Genomic DNA, 22,618 nt, shown 5'->3' on the forward strand with positions numbered 1-22,618 from the left:
CTTAAAGGTTAGCAGCGCTAGTCCAGCAATAAATCAACAAACCGTTCGGATTCTATTTAGAGTTTTCTTTCTTCCGAAGCACTAGAAGTAAACATGATGCAAAGATTACTTTATCTGCATGTCATTCAAAAAAGCCCCTCGTGTAATCTGGCGAATGGAGATTGGAGGCGTAGGATGAAAGGATTAAGTTGTTGAATATCGAGGTTTATCAGTGACCTTTACTTGAATTAGTAATCCTGCATGCTTAACAATCTCTTGCTCTCTCTTGTTCTTTCTCGACAGGACCTGGGTCTTGAAGGAACATCTCTCAACGACATCCTCTACAAGAACGCTGCCTTCCTCAACCTAGTGGATCCAATTTCCCATGAGCTTTTGCTCAATTTGGCCAGAGACATGCAGTGTCCAAAGAGGGTAAGCCACCAGCACTAATAAGCGAGGATGGTCGTACACACAAACTCATGAGGTGGCTAGTCGAAGGGTTTGACTCAGTATCAGCCCACAGCTGCCAACATTAACTCTGGATCCCGGCATGAGCTGGAGCACAACCTATGCACATGTTCATTACTCAGTCTCCAGATATGTAGAGCTTTTATTTTTAGCCGTCGGTAAGAGGCTTGGCGGGCCGATTCTACAGCCCCGCCGAATGATTTAGACCACGGTCAGCTGTCATCCCACGGCCGGGACTGGAGTTCGGGAGCTCGCGCTTCAGCCCTGTCCAAAATTAGTTTGCAAAGCGCGAGAAGTACAGAAAGGTGGAAGTGACCTTTATTTTGCTCAAGAGAGCCATCAGTGATGTTTTCATTCTGTGCTGAAGTTCCACAGTCCTGTTTGGACTTAATTGGACAGAAAGGCCAGCGAGAGGAGCACTTTCCAATAATAGATCCACTTGAACGGGCACGGCTTGACTTTTCTGAATAGCAAATAGAATCAACATTTGTCATATTTCCAACCTAAATATGTTTACCTAAATATACCTTAACTCTGCTAACATTTTTACAAAACTATAGGCTACTACAAGATAAAAGGCAGTAAAACTCCAACAACGTTTATTCCTTTTCACACAAATTATGATTACAGTGTCAGATTATCAATTAATTATTTGGTATTGTTCGCTTGTTGGTCAATGAAATGATTGTACTATATTTTAGTTCGATAATATTTTTTATTTAATGTTTTGTATTTTTATGGGATTTTATGGCACAAAATTGTATTTATACAGTAGTTATAATCTATGTATTAACTTTTTGAGCATGGATCTGAAAATGAAATTTCCTACTTAAACTGTGATAAATATTGAATGCTTTGGAGCACAGACTTAAGTTTGGTCTCTTTTTAAAGTTGAAAAAAGTTATACAATTTTACATTTGCTGTTATGAAAAATACACAAAAATACTATTTTCAATATATTTTTCCAAAACATGTTTTACTCTAAAACTGTGAGAAAATCAAAGCCATAAATCTAAACAAGCTGTGAGAATTTGTTTGTGCGTCTTACAAAACGTTTCCAATAGATGAAATTCGTCTCCCATTCATTTCCAACGGGCCCATTTTTGACCACAAACAATACAAGTGTGACTATTTTTTCCAGGACCATTTAAGCTTTTTGAATCATATCCATGATTTTTTTTTGTGTGTGTTCACACAGCAAGTGCCAAAACCTTTACCAGATTTCGTACCATTCCAATGAAGTAAAAAAAATGCTAAAATAAAAAAACTAAACGTAAAATTTTTCGGTCAAAAACTAATTGAACAGAACCAGAGGTTAATAAAGACTTATTATTTGCACTCAGTTCTTTGCACAATTTGTTATGACCTTAAAACACTTTTACCATAGTGCATGATTTGTAAACTAATACTTTTTGACATTTGCATCACATAATCAGCTCCAAAACTATGGCTTTCCTGATGTAGTAAACTTGATCGGTAGGTCTCTATGAAAGAGCTCAAAGACTTGTAGAACAAGGCAAAATGGCATGTGTGCTTCAGCAAATGTCTTTTTATTTCACATTTTCTTTGAAGAACGCTATTCATATGGTTAAGTGTACAGTATAGGTAGTATGTTATTTTCAAACTTGATAAACCATCTTTATTCAACCTTTTAGATCTTCTGTACTGCCGCAATACGTTTAAAAACCAACAATATATATTTTTTCAGATTTACCTTCATCTGTTTTGGATAAAACTGAATGCTTTTAAGTGCCACTCAATAAACTTTGAAATTGACACAAAAAGTGACAGTAGCAATGTAATATCATTTTGCAGAAATGTCACCACAGTCATGCTTTTCCCAATTAACTTGGGTAACATATTTCTATAAACAGAAGTGCAGAGAAAACTTTTTGTCAGTCAGTGTGCATATCTAATAAAACAAGATTCTAGCCAACATTTTGGGTAACCTACTGTAACCCACCGAATGTGAGAGGGGTCACTGACTAAACAGCCGACTCTGACATTGCTGTTCGATTCTATGTCACGTATTGCAATGGCCCATTTTGACAGTGAATCAATGTGAAGCTCACATAAGTTAGAAGAGGAGCACATCACAAGCATAAACAATTGTTATAGACTTAATTAGGATGCAACTCATTGAGCCTTTACCCTGTCAATGTGTCGGTATAGAAAGCTGGGTTGTGCGCTGTTCATATTTTAGTTTAGAATCAAAATTTCAAATTCTGATTCCGATTCAGTGCAAGGAAGTAAATAGTTGGTATTGAAATAAATGCATGATACTAATTTTTAACAACAAATGCAAGACAAACATTGAATGTTGGATTAACATAGATAGATAGATAGATAGATAGATAGATAGATAGATAGATAGATAGATAGATAGATAGATAGATAGATAGATGACAGACAGACAGACAGACAGACAGACAGACAGATAGATAGATAGATGACAGACAGACAGACAGACAGACAGACAGACAGACAGATAGATAGATAGATAGATAGATAGATAGATAGATAGATGACAGACAGACAGACAGATAGATAGATAGATAGATAGATAGATAGATAGATAGATAGATGACAGACAGATAGATAGATAGATGATAGACAGACAGATAGATAAATCAATTTAATGTAATAAAACCCAAGTAAAACATTTGTTTGCGCAAGCACCGTCACAAGCATTAGCATTTACCTACTAGCTTTGAGTTTGCAGAGGAAAACAAGTTTGAATCAGGTCTGAGCCGGACAGTGGGATTAGTGGGAGTATTTTAACATTGCAAAAAGAGTGTTCAGGCTGGATTTTGATCTCAGTTGGACTCTTAGCAGGCGCCTCAGCAGGAGAAGCTTTCAAGAGCTAAGCACCTAAACCCAGAAAACGAGAGCGAGGGATTGAAGGGCTCTAAATTTCCTCTGCTTCTTTTCTTCCTCTCTGACTTTATAAACATCAGTTTCCCGCTGACAGGTAGACAAAATTTCATCCTATTGAGCTCAGAAAAGCTACCATGCTCCTCAAAGAAATGGATTCATGCCATTCAGATGTCATGCCTGAAAATCCAAACCTGTTAGACTTTGTTATATAATCAGTGTTGGAGGGTAACGAAAAGTAGAGAAATCGTATGTTAGAGTCAGAAAGTCTGACTAATTCTAATTAATAAGTTTGTTTGGAGAGTTTTTGTACATGAACCAGATAAAAAAAGTAATGATTCACTAATTCCAAACTCTATAAACTCATATGCAGCCTTGGAACATCTGACACATTTTAATAAATCCGTTTATTCGGACAGTTTGTGTACATGAACCGGATCAAGAAGAAATGATTCAATGATTGAAATCTCACTAAACTTATATGTAGCATCTGATAGTCTGAATCATTTTAATGAATCAGTTCATTCTGACAGTTTATGTAAATAAACTGTTTCAAAAATAAATTATTTACTGATTCAAAACTCACTTAACTCATATGTACCTATGGCAAATCTAATTCATTTCAATGAATCAGTTCGTTCAGATAGTTTGTGTAAATGAACCAGATCAAAAAGAAATCACGGATTCATTGGGTTTACGGATTCAGTGTTTTGCATCCATTTCTTCTTCAGTTTTATTAGTGTTAATTTATCAGTTAATTGATTTGAGCCATCGAAATACTGCTCTCATTAAATTATAAATTATTATAAATAATAATACATTATTTTAAAGAAATTAAATACATAATTTATTTTATTTTAAAGTATATTTCCCCCTTAAATAACTTCAGTATAGTTTTTGTTGGTAGCTTAAAGTGTGACATAATGCTTTAAATAACATCTACATATACTTTAAATAAGAAAGATTTTGTCATTTCAATAATGTATTTCAAAACACCATATACTGACAACAGTTGTAGCAAAATCAGCTTCTTTAGCCTGAATCACTGATGCAAATGGCTTTTTTGTGATCAGCATTTTATTGTCTTTAGATATAACAAAATAACATCCATTCAAACAAATAGGGGAAGGGGAAGCAACATACATATTATCAATAATTTAAGTCCCCCTGTGGTGAAAATCAAGTTTTTAATGTTGTTTATATGTCTATGTGGTGTTTTTAATATGCTTTAAGACAAACCATGTGCAAATACATATCAACCAATCAGGTCAACGTGTGATCGTCAACAAGTGGATCTCTGAGCTGGTGTGAGTGAGTGGAGACGGGGCTAATTTGCATATTCATAAAACCGCTTAAGGGTGTAGAGTTACATTCAAGCTATTTTAAGGCATGAAGATTTTTTTCAAGGTAAACACATTTAAATATGTCATTTTGGTGAGGTTTTAAGGGATAAAATTATCGAATACATGGGGATTTTAACAATCTGAAAAGAGAGGGGAAAAAATGTTACTTATATAGGCATTCCATTATATAATCCAATATTTTGGAAGAAAAACTCTGCCATGCATCGATAGTACTAGGTAGCGTAATTAATTCGTGCTGTTGTACATTCACAAGTCACTTATTTAAGGAGACTATGAAGCAATTGGCTGTTTTGGCTGCGTGTGGTCTGTCTCTACGAGTGCTCCGTCTCTGGCTTAACATCCTCTCCGTGGGTAGCGTAGTGAGCTACGGCTAGCTTCTGATTGTAAGACAGGTCAATGTGTGTCTCAGTACACCAGCATCTAATGAAGTTTTGATTCCCAGGAGTCAGCTGATCCTCGATCGCAGCAGTTATTCGTGATGGGAATCACGGGAAATATGGAAAGACTTTTTAATGATCCTTTGTTTGTGCGTAGCACATATTTTTCTTTTTCATTTAATTGATTTAATTCCTTGCAACTGACAGTTTTTCATTAAATCGTGGCAGTTGTGTATTGAGCAATAGTGTCTTAATGTTCAGTCCCTGATTGAAAGTTCACGTAAATCCTTCCAACGAAAAAAATCCCTCTGGAGTCAGTGGGAGATCAATAAAAATAGTTTGATAATTGCTGTCACTCACTGCTACCAGCAGCCAACTTAATATGCAATAGAGATTAGACAACTGTCTTTGTTTTGACTTAATAGCCATCAGGATGCCACCAAGATGTACATGTTTAGTCTGTGTCGTTTCTTAGCTAGCCGACTCCAGTCGATGGCTTCGTCCAGTCTTTCGTTTTCCTGCCTCGCTTGCGTTGTTGTGCTGTAGCGCTGATTAGATTTGCTCAGCCCTGCTCCGGCCAATCCGTTTAAAGAGAGAGAGGCGAGCCAAAGCCTGTTTTGATGCAATGGCTGCAGGCATTGTTGTGCAAAGGACTTGAGATCAATTTACACCAACCTCTCACCCAGCAGTTCAAAAAGGCATGAATAACTAAGACCTTTTAAATGAACTCTCATCTGGATGTTTATGTTTAGAAAGAGTACTGCACTTAACAAAAATGAATATGATATACATTTTTTGGGGGGGAAATTATAAATTATATTTTGCATTAAGAAACTGAACCCTATTTTTAGGACCATTGATATTTGTTTTACAATTTGACATTATTTTAATGACAATTAAGCCTATTTCCCCCCAATATTTGAATTAATGTGGCCAGACATTTCACTTTAGGGTTTTTTTGTTATTCCCATTCTCATTAGATTCTTATTACTCTAATACGTTATTACTTTATTTACTTCAATCATCATAAATTAAATCTTATTACTCTAATACAGTATTACTTTATTTACTTAAGAAATTAATACTTTTTCCAGTTAGTATGCATTACATTGATAAAAAGTGACAGTAAAGACATGTATAATATTACAAATGATTTACATTTTTAAATAATTCTGTTCTTTTGAAGTTTCTATCAATGATTCCTGAAAACAATTATCAGTGTTTCTACAAAAAATATTAAGCAGCACAACAGTTTTCAATAATAATGATAAGAAATGTGTTTTTTTAAAGCAACAAATCAGAATATTAGAATGATTTCTGAATGATCATGTGACTGAAGTGTAATGATGCTGAAACTACAGCTTTGCATCACAGAAATAAATTTAATTTTAAAATATGTTGAAATAGGAAACATTTTTTCGAAATGATCATAATATTTCACAATGTTACTTTTTGTATGGTGGTTTTGATCAAATAAATGCAGTGAGCATAAGAGACTTCTTTCAAAAACATTAAAAAATCTTACCGACCTCAAACTTTTGATTCTATAATTATCGTTATTATTAAAAACTTTAATTAAACATTGCTGTCTTTTATCAAACAGATGTTCATTATATTTTATAAAAGCAATAAACTAATGCTGTGCTGTTGCCACTTAACAGTGTTTTTCCTTAACAGTGCTGCGTATGTGTCGTGTCATGCCTAACAGCACCTCTTGACTATGATAAAATGTCTGAAAAGCAATGGCCTCTTGTGTGACACAAAATCATCACTCACAGATTAACTTAATCTGTGATTGATGATTAATCTGTGTTTACTTCTGTTTAACCCTTTTAACAGCACTAGACACTAGACAAAGTTGCTTTGGATTACACTGTCAGTGACCATAAGCCCTCCTATCTCCCAGAATAGCTCTTCATCACCCTCTTCTTCTCATCCTGGCTTTTGTAGGAGACTGATGCTCTCAAGTCCACTGAGAAGATCTGCAGGCAGCTGATCTATCACCTGACCCCTCACTCCAAGTGGAGCAGACAGAACGTGCCCAGGAGGAAGTCTCAAGCCTGGTAAGAGTCTTGCGTCTGTCCATCTGCCCCTTATTAGGATACACCTCCACAGTCAGAACAACAACTGACATCAGAGCTTAGAAAAATCTGCACTGACAGATTAAAATACAAACAAGTGGAAGGAAACAAGATTAGCCATTCCTGACGTCGGCATAAGATGCTTAAACAGGGGTATGAAAGAGCACAAAGAGTTTAATTGGGTTAATATTGAGCGACTTCAATTACTTAAAGGAGAAGTTCACCGACAGTTCAATAATGAAAATTCGGTTGCCATTTACTCATCCTCACCTTCAAAAAATGTATGTTTTTCTTTTACTCAATTAATTACTTTACTCAATTGACTTTCTTTTACTCAATTAATTAATTTACCAAATTAATTAATTACTGCGGAATTAAAATTACGCCCAATTGAAAAAACTAAATTTTGCAAAAACTCCCATATATCGCAAAAAAAAGTTTTTTGCGCTCGCATGAGGTGGTAAAATAATTTTTCAGGCAATTCGAAAAAGGAATATTTGCAAAGGAAACAGGCTTTTCGCATTTACAGGTCATGATAGATAAGGAGAGCAGGTATACTGGTGTATGTCGATCATTATTTAAAGATGACGTGGTATGTTTGGACAGAAGACAAGACAGAGTTCTTTATTAAACTCATAAAAGGCAAAAGTATTACGGGAATACTAGATCCTAAGTATCTAAGTAGATTCTTCATCAACAAAGAATGCTACAATTTATCAAGACCTTGAAGAAGGAGTGAGAAACACACAGAAACACCTCATACGAGCCGCTCCCAAGTATAAGGGGCTTTCCTTACCATTAATGCGGGAATAATGCCTACCTCTGCTTGCATTAAAAATGATGGCTAGTGCGGTGGCTGGGATATACATAAACCAACCAACATCCGTTGCCGTGATTTTTTAAATGACTTATCGCGAGAGGAAAAATTACGTTTTAGTCGCATAACATCGGTTAATGGAAACGCCGTCATTTGGCAATAGTTTTTTATCTACATTTAGAAAATATCGCAAAGGTTTTGTGCAAATCTGTAATGAAAAACTTGGCTATTGGCTCAGTGTTTAATAGAATTAAAGTCAGTTTGGTCTAATGTTGTTTGAACATTAGACATTCTTCAAAGTATCTACTTTTGAGTCTAATAAAGTTTTTGTGTGTGTGTCCTGCTGAAGATAGAAAGTCATACAGGTTTGGTGAGGGTGAGTAAACTATGACAAAATTTCTCATTTTTAGGTTCCTTTATGGAATTCATTACGATTCCCACATCGTCTTAAGCTACTATAATAAAGTTTTGTGTGAGGATCAGACCAAAATGTATATCATATTTGCATGTTTGAATATGTGGAAATGTGCTTTTATATTTAGGCATTTGGCAGATGCTTTTTATCAATGGCAGTGTGTTGTGTATTCAAAGGATACACATTTTTTTTAAAATTATTATTAAAATTTAAAATAATTTGAATAAAAATTAAAATGTAATGTATTCCTGTGATGCAAAGCTGAATTTTCAGAGTCATTACTCCAGTCTTCAGTGTCACATGATCCTTCAAAAATCATTCTAATATGCTGATTTGCTGCTCAAGAAACATTTATTTTTATCTGTGTTGAAAACATTTGTGCTGCTTACCGTAATATTTTTGTGGAAACCGTGATGCATGTTTTTTAGGATTCTTCGATAAATAGAAGGTTCAAACAACATTTATTTGAAATAAAAAATTTTTGTAACATTGTAAATGCCTTTACGATCATTTTTGAGTGAAGTTATTCATTTCCTTCAAAAAAAAAAAAAAAACATCTTACTGACCCAAAAAATGTAATAAATTTGTTAGTGCTCCCTGGGAGTCCAGCCAACAACTTTGGTGTTGCTAACACTGTGATCTACCAATTGAGCTGCAAAAACGACTGCAGTTTTTATCCACTGATCCTGACGCTTTCCATCATGTAAAAGTGCAGATACCCTAGAGGCATCTGTCACTTCAGAATCAAGAGATGCTAGACACTTTTATTGCTACGACTCTCGGTATCATCCCTTATGAGTGGCGTTTTAGCTCTGTGTCAAATACGGACAGGTGAAACTTAGATGAATGTTTCTCTCAGATGAGTTCCTCTGTCAGATATCATCAAACAGCAAACAGCATACGAAACACAGGGAAGGTCTTTCCCTCTGGCCGTTGGGCAGGTATGGTGAGAAAGTCATTATGAAAGGGAAAGTCTTTTTAATGATATCCATGTTCTCTCCCCATCCCAGAGCAATTAACCCAGTTTGGCAGATTTCAACAGCTGCATTTTAGTTCCTCTGCTCCTTGTTTTATCACCAACTCATCTCCAAACAAGCTTGAACAATAACAAGCCATCATCTCCATCACTCACGTTATTCGTGATCCTCTGCTCTTTCAATCTCTGTTATGAAAGCCTAATCTGCAGAAATGCCTCCTCCGTTTGTCTTGTCACACCCTCGGAGGTGATCGTGGGGGAAAAGATTGAGAGCTTTAGCGAAACACGACGCCCGTTAGAGTGTGAAGATATTGTCAGGCCGACCGATGTTCTATTTAAAGGGAACAAGAGGAGAGGAAAGATGCTGTGGTGCTGATTCTCTGCTTCTAAAGATGTCCCATCTCTCTTTCCTCTCTCTAATATTCTTTAGGAGAGATTTCAGGCTCCTTTAAACCACATTGATTTTTTTTTTTTACTTCTGTGTCTCCCAGAAAAGCTTTAAAGAGAGAGGTTAGGTGGCCGGAGGGGAAAACCTAAAAGATAAAGAGCATCACAGAGACTTGACTAGAGCGAGAGAGCAAGAAATACTCTCAATTGTTAGCATCTGTGCCGCTAGAACCATAGTTATAGGGAAAGTTCATCCAAAAATGAAAATTCGGTCATTATTTACTCACCCTCATGGCTTTCCAAAGCAGTAAACGGCAACTTTTTCAGTGGAACAAAGTTTTCCTCCAAAAATTACTGTTCGCAAAGTATGTTTTATTTCAAGTCTCATGAAACCATTCCATAGCTTGGTGGAAGTAACAGGCCAACATTTAATTTCCCCTCCATAGCTTTTAGATCTCATTCGCACTTCTGCATATTCACAGTGGCATATTTACAGTATGTGGTGTTGATGAGAAACATGTGAGAGTTTCTTATACACTGTTAAAAAATGATATGAAATGTTTAAGATGTGTAAGAAAACATTGCTTTTCTGTGTTATACACAATTCAACACATTTTTAAAGTCAGTTTAATGTAATTTAAGTTGAAATGACTTAAAAATCCAAGTGATTGTATTTAAAAATGTAAGGCAGTAACTTCTTTTTCAGTGTATTCACAGTGCAGTCTTGATGCAATAAACCAGTGGATGCATTGTTATTGATCACTGAAAAAATACAAAGTTCTGGCATGAAACTCTAGATGGCACATGCTGATAGGTCCTTAACTCAATCTGTTTGCAATCACATTATTCTCTATAAGGACAGCTGATTGGTTCCTACTGTATCAGTAGCCAATGAGCTCGCTGCTCAACCTTCAAATACTTGGTCAGCATTTGCTGTAGCAGTTGCAGTGCGCTGTCAGAAACCCTCCACCTTCCCCAGCTCCACCTGTTTAGATCTGCTACGGGTAATTCATGTATGCTATATTGTACAGCAGCAGCATGTCTTACTTGCTCACAGCAGTGTGTTGTGTGTGTATTGGCAGTAGCAAGTCCTGTACTTGCTCTGAAGCAGCAGGAGCAATAACCAACAGCAGCAGCAGATCTATTCTGGCAAGACCTAATATATATATACATTTTCATATCCATTACAGTGTCAGACACTCACAGAGTTTTCATGATAGACGTATTTTTAACAGAAAAATTACAAAAAATAAAACCAAATCTAAAAGTAATCCAAAGCAATCAATTCAAATTATTATATTTATATTACTTTAAATTTAATTATTTTATTCTACAATATACTATATTATATTAATATATACGTATACAATATTTTTATACAGTTCTATATAATTATTTTTACATTTTATATATTATGTGAATATAATATAATATTTTATATATATATATAAAATAATATTCTTTAGAAATAAATCGATAAGTGTTTTGATTGTTTGTAATTAGAATTGTGATTCATTGCAGATCACGTCTATCTGTCACTCCCCTCTACGCTTGAGAAGCCAGTGTTATTTTGTCGTGATTTTAAAATCTGTTCTCGATTTCGGGATAATCACCCACATATTCTTGATAGCTCCTGGAAAAGCCCCTCGTGCGAGAGCACGAAACAGCACAGCGGCAGTTGTTATTTCATCAACCCAGCTCTCCTGCAAGAAACCGTTCGCCTCTCAGCCATAACGGCCTCTAAAACGAAATGGAATGATGAATCTGTTTAATAAAGCAGTCAGCAGGGGTGTAGATGAGACAGCAGCAGTTCTCTGTGTAATTATCCCCTCTCGTATGAAGGTCTAAACTTTGTTTCATGTTGATGCAAAGTTTATTGGGGGAGCGTTTGCGCTTGCATTAAAAGCAGGAGTTGGTATTAGTCAGCTAACATCCTCCTCATTTCTAAGAAGCACTATGTGGGGCATGTGGCCGCCAGCCGCTGGGGTAAAAGATACACGACCCATCGCTGCCCTAGTCAGCGGATAGCCAGAGTTAAGAGCATGATGGGTGAGAACTCACAGCAGTGAGTCTGACACAAATGAGGACCTGCGGATGGCCACGGTGGCCTGAGGTGAGATGACCGGTTGAGCTGAACACATGTGGGACAGCTTGGGTTTCAGCTTGTGTGATGCATGTGCTGGCTGACATACCCGCGCACTTACGGGCATATCCGCGCACACGCCAAACCGAGAGCAGGTTGCCGTTTCGGCCCACATTTGAAGATACTGCCGAGCAGAATTATCCGCATCCGTTCTGTTTTTTTTTTTCATATGATATCTTTTAATATGATATCAGAAGATAGTACATGATAATGTTTGATTCTTGTTGTACTGCCTTTTAATATATGCTTTTTATTTTGTATATGCTTTTCTATTTTATAAAAAAATATATATCCCTCCCCAATTCGCATTTTAGTTACTTTAATGCATAAAAAGTTTATTTTTGCACATTATTGTAGTATTTGAGGTGGTATTCCCTTTAATTTATGCTGATTCAATTTGAATATTTTATATGTATTTTTTTTTAAATCGCCGCTAATGAGCCAAAAATACTGATTAAGTTTGTAGCATAAGATTTAGTTGCCCCCCAAAAAAGAATAATAATATTTCTAGCTAGTATAGAATTTTAAGTATATCCCTCTATAAAATCACTGTGGCAGTATCATAGTTTATGATGGTATTAAATGGTATTACATGGTATACTGTATACCATGATAATGTCTGTATATCATATGCATATATCATGATATTTAATTGGTACTAAAACATTTTTTGCATTGTGGCATAACAATTAAACACATTTCCTTTCCCGATTCCCAGTTTATTTATACATTATTGGATTATTTGCTGTAATGATTTTATTTTTATGCTGATTAGTTAGATTTTGTTTTATTTAAAAGTTCTATTTTACACCTTTATTTTTTTCTTGAAAACAAGACAAATATATATATTTAAATTATTTTTGTAGTGTACACTCTAACCCTTATTTGTCTGCTGTTTACACTCCTTTTGATTTCTTTTTTATGTATTATTTTTTCCATTTCTGCTTCCTGACCTCTTTGTTGGCCGTGTCTAAATGTGTTTGACCTACATACTGTGTGTTTGGGCAGCCCTGGAGAACCGAGGTTAAAAAAGTCATCAACAGGTCTGACTCATCTCTCCTGTTTCTCCAAAGCAGCCCTTCACTGTCTGGTCGCCCTGCTTTTATTGAACTTGAAACTGTCGTTAATTTATCACTCTGCTTTGTTCTCTTTTCCTTTGCCCTGGTTAAGGTGTCGAGCTACTGCACTGAGACCTCAACGCTCGATTTAATCCAATCAGACACGCGATTCTGCGAACTCTTCCTTGACAACAGTGTTAAGCTGGGATCTTTGAGCCTTATCCCTGATTAATCGTCTATGGAACTCCATGTGGAGAACTTTTGTACAGAACATCTCACTAGTTGTAAATAACAGGGTGAGCTGACTATTTTCAACCAGACTGTCATCTTAGTCAGGCATGTTTTGTTTTGACTATTTTTGTAGATTATAGTAGCAAATTCATGATTTTAATTTTTAATATCAATGAACTATAATACATCCACAGTATACAATATATTATCAGAAGGTAGTACATGATAATGTTTGATTCTTGTTGTACTGCCTTTTAATATATGCATATTGTTTAAAATTTGTAAAATTTTTATGGCATTGCAGTAATGAAAAATTAAAGGGAACATTTATTTAATTGTCAAAATAATACAAAAACAAGATACAAATTCAGTACTTTTTTAATGTAATTAAATTATTATTATTTTTTTATTTCAAACTATGGGGGGAAATGTTACTTGAACATTTTTTCATGAGATTCACTCATTAAGACTGGTACAGTGAAAATGTTTTTATTATTTTAATATATTTAAAGAAATAAATATTTGATGTTATACATTTTATGGTAAAACCACATGATTGTCTAATAGAGCTGCACAATTCTGGATAAATTGTGAATCATAATTTTCTTTTTTCAAATAGAGATTCTCCCACAATTCTGAACACACAAGTAAACAAAATAACAAAATTTACTAGAGGTTCTGACAAAATGCCAATTGCTGCTGTCTATTTAAAATGTTTAATCTGAATTATTAAAAAAAAAAACTCTGTTTGAATGAATGATTCAATGACTCATTAATACTTCAATTGTTTCATTACTGTATGAATCAGCGTTTTTGAATGAATCTCTTGAATGAATGATTCAATGACAAATACATTTTCCAACAGTCACTAGTCGCGATGTAATTGATGTAATCGTTATTTGAAATGCCAAGTTACTTTCTAAATTTGGCGATTCGTTCTATTTTGATCACTACTGTTGACATCAGTGTTTTTATCCGAACTATAAACTTTTATCCCAATACTTCTGTGATAATAAGAATATGTGTAATACTGTGTGGTCAAAAAGACTGTTTGTGAAGCTGTTTCATACCTACACATGACAACAGCTCTCTCTGGCTCAACGGCAGCGACAACGAATGTTGAATTTAAATGTTCCGGTATTATTTAGTCAAATACCAAGCATAGCGTCAGTTCTGGCAGGTCACGTTTGCCAAGCTCATATCAGCTGACTCTCAGCAGATCCATGTCTACCTACAAGAATATAACGCCTATCACTGTATATATGCTCCGTCAATATTATCAGCTGCTATTGCGTTTCTCAGGAGCGCATTACCCTCCTCCCTCCCCAGCTCCCCCTCTCTTCCAGTCAGGATTTGGCATTCTGATTCCCCTTGAATCAGACTCAATTCTAGAATTATGTTGTACATTAAAATATTGACAATGATGGAGAGTTCCTGCCTCAATTGGAGGAGTTCAAGTATCTTGTTTACGAGTGAGGGAAGTATGGAATGGGAGATTGACAGTCGGATCGGTGCAGCTTCTGTAGAAACGTGGTCCTTGTACCGGTCTGTCGTGCTGAAGAAGGAGCTGAGCTGCAAGGCGAAGCTTTTGATTTACCAGTCAATCTACGTTCCTACTCTCACCTATGGTCATGATCTGTGGGTCCTGACCGAAAGGACAAGATCCCGGATACAGGTGGCCGAAATGAGCTTTCTCCGCAGGGTGGAGTGGCGCTTCCTTAGATATAGGGTGAGGAGCTTGGTCACTCTGGAGGAGCTCAGAGTAGAGCTGCTCAACATCGAGAGGGGCCAATTGAGGTGGCTCGTGCATCTGTTCCGGATACCTCCTGGATGCCTTCCCGGGGAGGTGTTCTGGGCGTGTCCCACCGGGAGGAGACCCCAGGGAAGACCTAGGACACGCTGGAGGGATATGTCTCCCGGCTGGCCTGGGAACGCCTCAGTATCCTCCCGGAAGAGCTGGAGTAAGTGTCTAGGGAGAGGGAAGTCTGGGCGTTTCTACTTAGACTGCTGCCCCCACGACCCGGCCCCGGATAACCGGAAGAAGATGGATGGATGGACAAGGATATCTGCAATACATGTTGGTTCTGTTCTGTTTACCCTAAGGGGGGTTATTGCTGCTCTCACTACTCTTATCCATCCTAGGCTGCATGGATGCACAGGGTGTTATTGCCCAGAACAGAACCATACCACCAATCCAAACTGTATGCTTATTGTCAATCGTATTTGATGATAGTGATCCTGACAGAAAAGCGGGTTATGTCGTTTAGAAATAAGTTCGTGTGGGTGCTTGAATTAAGACAACAAATTTTTTTTACGATTAATCGTGCAGCTCTAATAGAAATCTATTTAACAATAATATTGATCATTCAAAAAGTTATGTTACATTATTAGCATTAGAACAAATGAGCCATAAAATCTCTGCCTCGTGCTGAAAAGATGCATTTGCCCTCCAAACGCTTTGATTAGCATAAACATCACATCACTGTATGTAGCCTTGGCAGAAACCAAGCCAATGTGCCGACACATAAATTCCCAGAGGGCTGACGCATTAAAAAGGCCGAGCAGACAGTCGGCACCAATGCGCTTTACTGCAGAAGAGCTCAAACCAGCTATCAGCCGCTGGGGTGCATCCCTTCTGAAGCAATACATTTTAATGCTGTTTCTGTAGCCATTTTGCAATGATTCTGCTAGCTGGGCACCCGCAATGCTACTATTACATAATCCATCACTTCCTTGCAGACGCCCCTCTCCAATAATTCAACTTTCAAAGCCTTATATAGGCAGGGAGAAAGGAGGTGCAGACATTAGACTCATGCTAACAAATACATACAAGCATGTAGCATTAGTGGCGGACAGGGGTTGAAGCTTGATCTCTGCAAAACACTGCACTGATGTACTAGCAGAGCTTTGAAGTGTCTTTTTTGAAGTGTTTCTTTCTGCAGATACAAGGGAGCACAGCTCCTAATCAGCCATTTTAGGAGCACCATGCTATCACACACATTGTGTGCTATTATCATCATTATAATTATTGCTATCATTACTCTTGCCATGTCACGGGCTCTTATCAAAGGGGAGCTGGTTCAATGGCTGCAAATATAAAGCTACTACATCAAATCGGGGGTATCTTTGTGCATAATTAGACAAACCTTTCATCAAAATTACTGCGATGTTAGCTGGAAATGGGTCCTCCATGGAGTTCCAGGAACAATCAGCCTTATAAGTAATCTGACATGCTAAAACTTTATGAACTTTTAAAATATCTAGCTTTTCTGCTTCATCTAGATACCTTCTTATATGCATATTAATCTTGAACGTTTTTCACACATTATCAAGTAGCATGTGTTTTCCACTGAAATCGTTGTTTGAGCTAATATATGCTAATTAAGTTATAAATGTTCAGTATTTTTATAGTATTACAGTAATGGAAATATCATGGGTTTAATTTTGTATTTATTCTTTATAGAAAATATAAAATCTTATTTTCTCTTTTGATTTGAAAATGTGACCCAGAAATGTTTTCTATTGAGAATTTATATGTATACTTTTTTTTTTTAAATTTAAAATCTAACTGTGTAAATAATGATTCAATGCAAAATCATTTTAATGGTCCTAATAAAAACCTAATTTTGGTCCTAATGTTATGCATTTTTATTTTTATTTTATTTAGATGTTTTTATTTTCTTTTGACTTTGGGGTAAAATGTGACCTTGAAATGTTATTGTGACATTCATTCATTAACAGAAAAAGCAACAAAAACAACAACAACAAAAAACAAATGGTATTCTTATAGTATTATTTGCTACGGTACTTTTCTGATGTATTTATATTCTGTAATATACCGGTAAGCCTTTTTTAGTCATCATTATTAATTTCCTTATTTTACCATATAACAATAATTGTGTTTAATTTTCTTGAAAACAATGCCACAATAAATAAAAAATCTCAATGACTATTTTTTATGTAAAATATAATTTTTTATTGTTTTTCTTTGGGTTGTGAAATATTTGGCTTTGTTGCTTTATTTAGAGTGCTTTTCTATGTGCCTCTACTCTTTAACGTTCCTCTCAAATTAGTATGTGTTTTCCACTGGCACAGTTGGTGAAGCTCCCGTTCAAATCCATGTCCTAGGTGAAACCCCTTGGAGAGGCACCGATGTCCTGAAATCTCACATGTGATTGTGTGTTTGTGTTGATTGAGTGTGGGCATGTGTGTTGAGTAGGATTAGCTGCTTCAAGAACTGGCACTACTTCAGTCTGACACTCACTGTTAAGCCCGCAGTGGCCTTCTGACAGGTTGGCATGGGCTCATGGAGCCACACACCGAGCAATGGGTGGTATATATATATATATATAGCTTTGTCATCCGAGACCTTCGCAGTGCTTTTATACAGAGTTCTCTGTCTACACTTGACTTTAAATAGCCTCGACTATCCCACCAGTAATGAAATGGGATTATCCAACTGGAAAGTCATTGTTCTGTGCAGTTCGTGTTTAAGATGGCTGGGGAAATGTGTATATGGTACTGCTGAGAGAAAACCTGATTACCACCTGCAGAAGGCTCACAGAATGACCACAACCATCATCCCTGGAGAGATTCAGAGCACATGGAGAAGAGATACATCTCAAAATGTGACTTAGACTGTCCGTTTGGCAGACATACGTCACATCACATAGTGCCTTTAAATCTAAATAAAGTCTCATAGACATCAGTTCTTATAGAGCACATGTCAGAGTGTCAGTATGGAGATATATTAATGCAAATGGCCCTTCAAACCTGCCACATCGTCAGGGCTTGGTAGAGAAATTATCTGAAGAGAGTTTTGACAACGTTATTTTCAGAGTTATGGTGGCACGGTATGCAGATCTGCCCTGACAGACACTACAAGATAATCGGTCCAATTTTGCCACCCCCCACCCTAGACAATCCTAGGTAAAATCCTGATTATCTTGATGGTTCTACAGATTATACAGATTATGAGATTTTCCTGTGATGTGAGGTGTGTTAGAGTGATTGAATCTGCTCGGAAGAATGTCAGGGCTGCACCAATCAGAAATCCTATGGTGTGGGGAAACACGCTAGCACTCTGTATAGATTGTCACGTGGAACGAAACGATACCAAATCAGAAAGCAAGCTGACAGAAGCATAACATGACTTCATCCAAACCTTTTTCTTTTTTACATGAATCTTCTGTAAAAAGCAACCCAAACACTATTATCACCATTTCTTCTTGCGCATCATCCTTCATGTTTGTTTAATCTAAAGTTACGTTTGATTGCGAGAGATTTTGTGAGATTTTTAGTCTGGTTGTTTGTGAATGGAATCTGTTAGTGTGTGATGTGTGTCTTGGTCACATCGGGGCACTCCACACACTACAGTTACAAAACACTTAAATCAGTTACATTAAACATTAAAGTAGTGCTTTTTGTAATGTCTATTCAGTGTTTTTGTCTACCACAATAATATAATTTATTTTTATTATTTTTATTTTGGAGATTTTCTCTGCAAATATTGATGCATGTGATTAATTTGATTAATTAATGAACATGTTGTGTAATTATTCAGAGTAAAATTAGTCAGAATGTGTCTTGTGTGGCGGCCTCCTATATTTAATGCTTGTTTCATTGTAGTCTCTCGCTGTTTTTGAGGTTTTATTTGATAGGTCATGTAAGCTCTTTGTGAAAACATGTCAATATCCCAAAGGGCAGAGTGGATGTATGAGGCAATTAAAACCAGCATATCTCTCATTAAGCATGTTGTTTAGTTCCTCCATGGATCCTAGACTGTTCCACAGTTAAATTAATCAATGCATTTATTGGTTTTGTCTTCTGACCTTACACACGACCCTGGAAAATCACTTTTCAAATTCCGTAATTTACCTCAATGTTTGATTTTTAGATATTTTAAATGGAAAATGAGTGAAAATTCTATCTGTTCAGTATATATATATATATATATATATATATATATATATATATATATATATATATATATATATATATATATAAATATATATATTTACTATTTTACTATTATTTTATTTTGTAGCAGTTAATTATTTTTGATTGCCTGTCAATGGTTAAACATGCTATTTACCTGATTATTGTTGTAGTTAAAAACTCAACCAGTAGGGGCTAACTGCCAAACATAACCAGCCACCTCCTTGGGGGATTCCTTTTGTAGAATTTTTAGTAATACCATGGTTTATTCATGGTCTATATATATCTCTCACAGTATGTGTAGTTTTGCCACATTACTTTTTCTAAAATGGTTTGTTCATATTATCAACAATGTCAGGAGACCATGTTAACAACGTCCCTGAGACAAAGACTGCATGATCTTGAGTCTATACTGGAATTAGCACTTCCATGTTACCTTGCAGATGGGCAACCAATTCTGGATTGCAGTCTGCTCCCTACCCAATCCATTCCACCCCCATTCCAACAACTCCAGGAGCTCTCAGCACCCTTCCTCACGACTATAACACCAACACACAGTGTTGTTATTGAAAAGGGCTGATACGGGTGTATTGTTTGGCTGGACCTCTGGCTCCTACGCAGAAATGTGCGAGCAGGGTGCCAGGCAGCCCCTGAAGAAAAGCCCTTAATCCAATAAGACAAGCCCAAACTCAGAACAATGAGCACACGGCGTAGGAAGTCCAAATCCTGCAGTCACAGCAAAAGCCCCTTTGAATGTAAGGCTGTCATGCCAAGCAGAGGTGAAGCAGATGGACTTTCCCCGCTGCAGAGGGGTGGGGTGCTGCAGGCTGACTGAAGAAGGGAACTGCATTGCTGTTCAGTTGTCAGCTCTCTAATTTAAAGCGTAGTTAATGCACAAGGAACCATTTCTTATGCATAAGAGTCTTTATTATTACCAATGTATTCAGAATATTTCATGTTGAAGTAATGCAAAAAATTGGTCTGTCCATAAATATGGAAGACAAGCCGAATTACATTCAATTTCAGGAATCGACAACCTTACTCATTTAAGCTGATGCCCCCTGACCGCTGTGTTGTCCACTTGTTCATCTGCAGACTAGTGTATGGGGGAGTTGAAGTAGCAGTACCTCGGAGCAAACCACACACAGTTGCAAGCATCTCCGTCAGCCCGAGTTGCCACAGTTTTCCGTTTTTTGGTGTGTGCACTCATTTATTCTGACAGCCCTGACTCTTGTCAGCATGACTGCTCTAGGCAAGAACAATGACTCCTTGAACCCTATCCATACATCCAATGTTCATGTTTCTTTGCCTATTTTGTGAGTCTAAGAAAAAGTCTAATTTAAATGTTGGTCTGGCTTTGCATACATGGATATGCGGAAGACGTGCTGATGGGTAATGTGCGGAGACAGAGGGGGAAATGCAAGCGCTCTGCACATCACAAACAACATTGGTCATCACCATAAAAAACATGTTGGCAGAGTTAGATTTAAATTGCCTGTCATTGTATGACCCTTTTCTGAGAAAATCCACTGTCTGGTTAAGTCACATGGATTTTGAGATTGAATGATGACTAATGTTTGAATCACTAACATGCTTTATGTAGATAAAGTCAACTGTAACATACTGTCACACATTTCATGTACTCTAATAAGTTGTTGGTGTGCTTTTGCTGTGCAGTTGAAGATATTTCCCAAAAGTACTTTTGCTCTATTGAACAATCTCCCTGGAGCAACGTGCGTTTGGCTTTTGGAATGCAAAATGAGGAATTACACTAAAAAATGCAACAAATGTGCTGTCAATGTTTGTATTGTGTTACTTAGACTGGTTTTAGGTAAGTTTGAAAGAATCAAAAATCGCTTTTGAATCGCAGGTGACAATTCTATCACTGAACCACCAATGCTTGTGGAACCCTATTTTTTATGTTGCCTCATTTGGGGTTTCACAGGCCTGCTTTAAAAAATGCCCTAAAAAAATCACTTTTGCATTGGTCGGGAATCGGTGTGGCAGGCGAAAAGTCTACCACTGAACCACCAATGCTTGTGGACCCAACTTTTGATGTTGCCTCAGTGGGATTTCACAGGCAATCTTTTGAAGGTGTGAAATTTTTGCCTTTCAAAAAAAGCACTTTTGCATTGGCCTTGAATTGAACCCAGGCCTCCCGCGTGGCAGGCGAGAATTCAAAAATCACTTTTGCATTGGCCGGGAATCGAACCCGGGCCTCCCGCGTGGCAGGCGAGAATTCAAAAATCACTTTTGCATTGGCCGGAAATCAAATCCAGGCCTAACGCGTAGCAGGCGAGAATTCTACCACTGAACCACCAATGCTTGTAGAACCCTTTTTTTTTATGTTGCCTCAGTCGGGTTTCACAGGCAATCTTTCGAAGGTGTGAAATTTTTGCCTTTCAAAAAAAGCACTTTTGCATTGGCCGGGAATTGAATCCAGGCCTAACGCGTATCAGGCGAGAATTCTACCACTGAACCACCAATGGTTGTAGAACCGGTTTTTTGATGTTGCCTCAGTGGGGTTTCACAGGCCATCTTTCGAAGGTGGGACATTTTTGCCTTTCAAAAATTACCTTTGCATTGGCCGGGAATCAATCGCGTGGCAGGCGAGAATTCTACCACTGAACCACCAATGCTGGTAGAACGCTTTTTTTGATGTTGCCTCAGTGGGATTTCACAGGCCATCTTTCGAAGTTGTGACATTTTTGCCTTTCAAAAATCACCTTTGCATTGGCCGGGAATTGAACCCGGGCCTCCCGCGTGGCAGGCGAGAATTCTACCACTGAACCACCAATGCTTGTAGAATCCTTTTTTTGATGTTGCCTCACTGGCGTTTCACAGGCCATCTTTCAAATGTTTGAAATTTTTGCCTCTCAAAAATCACCTTTGCATTGGCCGGGAATCGAACCCGGGCCTCCCGCGTGGCAGGCGAGAATTCTACCACTGAACCACCAATGCTTGTGTAGATCCTATTTTGATGTTGCCTCAGTGGGATTTCACAGGCCATCTTTCAAATGTTTGCAATTTTTGCCTCTCAAAAATCACCTTTGCATTGGCCGGGAATCGAACCCGGGCCTCCCATGTGGCAGGCGAGAATTCTACCACTGAACCACCAATGCTTTAAGAATCCTTTTTTTGATGTTGCCTCACTGGGGTTTCACAGGCCATCTTTCAAATGTTTGAAATTTTTGCCTCTCAAAAATCACCTTTGCATTGGCCGGGAATCGAACCCGGGCCTCCCGCGTGGCAGGCGAGAATTCTACCACTTAACCACCAATGCTTGTAGAATCCTTTTTTTGATGTTGCCTAACTGGCGTTTCACAGGCCATCTTTCAAATGTTTGAAATTTTTGCCTCTCAAAAATCACCTTTGCATTGGCCGGGAATCGAACCCGGGCCTCCCGCGTGGCAGGCGAGAATTCTACCACTGAACCACCAATGCTTGTGTAGATCCTATTTTGATGTTGCCTCAGTGGGATTTCACAGGCCATCTTTCAAATGTTTGCAAT

General features: G+C 37.3%; 1 protein-coding gene and 5 non-coding genes across 6 annotated transcripts in view; 1 reads left to right on the top strand and 5 right to left on the bottom strand.

Annotated features, from left to right (window-relative positions):
* lrrc75bb (leucine rich repeat containing 75Bb) overlaps window positions 1-22,618 on the top strand; it is a 31,410-nt gene that overhangs the window by 6,046 nt on the left and 2,746 nt on the right. The window contains exons 2-3 of the mRNA XM_077243493.1: window positions 283-411; window positions 7,013-7,125. Of these exons, the coding sequence (XP_077099608.1) occupies window positions 283-411; window positions 7,013-7,125 (242 nt within the window). The remainder of the gene's footprint in view (window positions 1-282; window positions 412-7,012; window positions 7,126-22,618) is intronic.
* Window positions 21,837-21,907, bottom strand: trnag-gcc (transfer RNA glycine (anticodon GCC)). Its single transcript has one exon. It is a non-coding gene; the product is annotated as a tRNA-Gly (tRNA).
* On the bottom strand, window positions 21,998-22,068 carry trnag-gcc (transfer RNA glycine (anticodon GCC)). The gene has a single exon. It is a non-coding gene; the product is annotated as a tRNA-Gly (tRNA).
* trnag-gcc (transfer RNA glycine (anticodon GCC)) lies at window positions 22,159-22,229 on the bottom strand. Its single transcript has one exon. It is a non-coding gene; the product is annotated as a tRNA-Gly (tRNA).
* Window positions 22,320-22,390, bottom strand: trnag-gcc (transfer RNA glycine (anticodon GCC)). Its single transcript has one exon. It is a non-coding gene; the product is annotated as a tRNA-Gly (tRNA).
* On the bottom strand, window positions 22,481-22,551 carry trnag-gcc (transfer RNA glycine (anticodon GCC)). The gene has a single exon. It is a non-coding gene; the product is annotated as a tRNA-Gly (tRNA).

The sequence above is a fragment of the Siphateles boraxobius genome, unplaced genomic scaffold, assembly GCF_051911475.1.
Source record: "Siphateles boraxobius isolate OS27281-9 unplaced genomic scaffold, OSU_SipBor_1 25, whole genome shotgun sequence".
Classification (NCBI taxonomy): domain Eukaryota; kingdom Metazoa; phylum Chordata; class Actinopteri; order Cypriniformes; family Leuciscidae; genus Siphateles; species Siphateles boraxobius.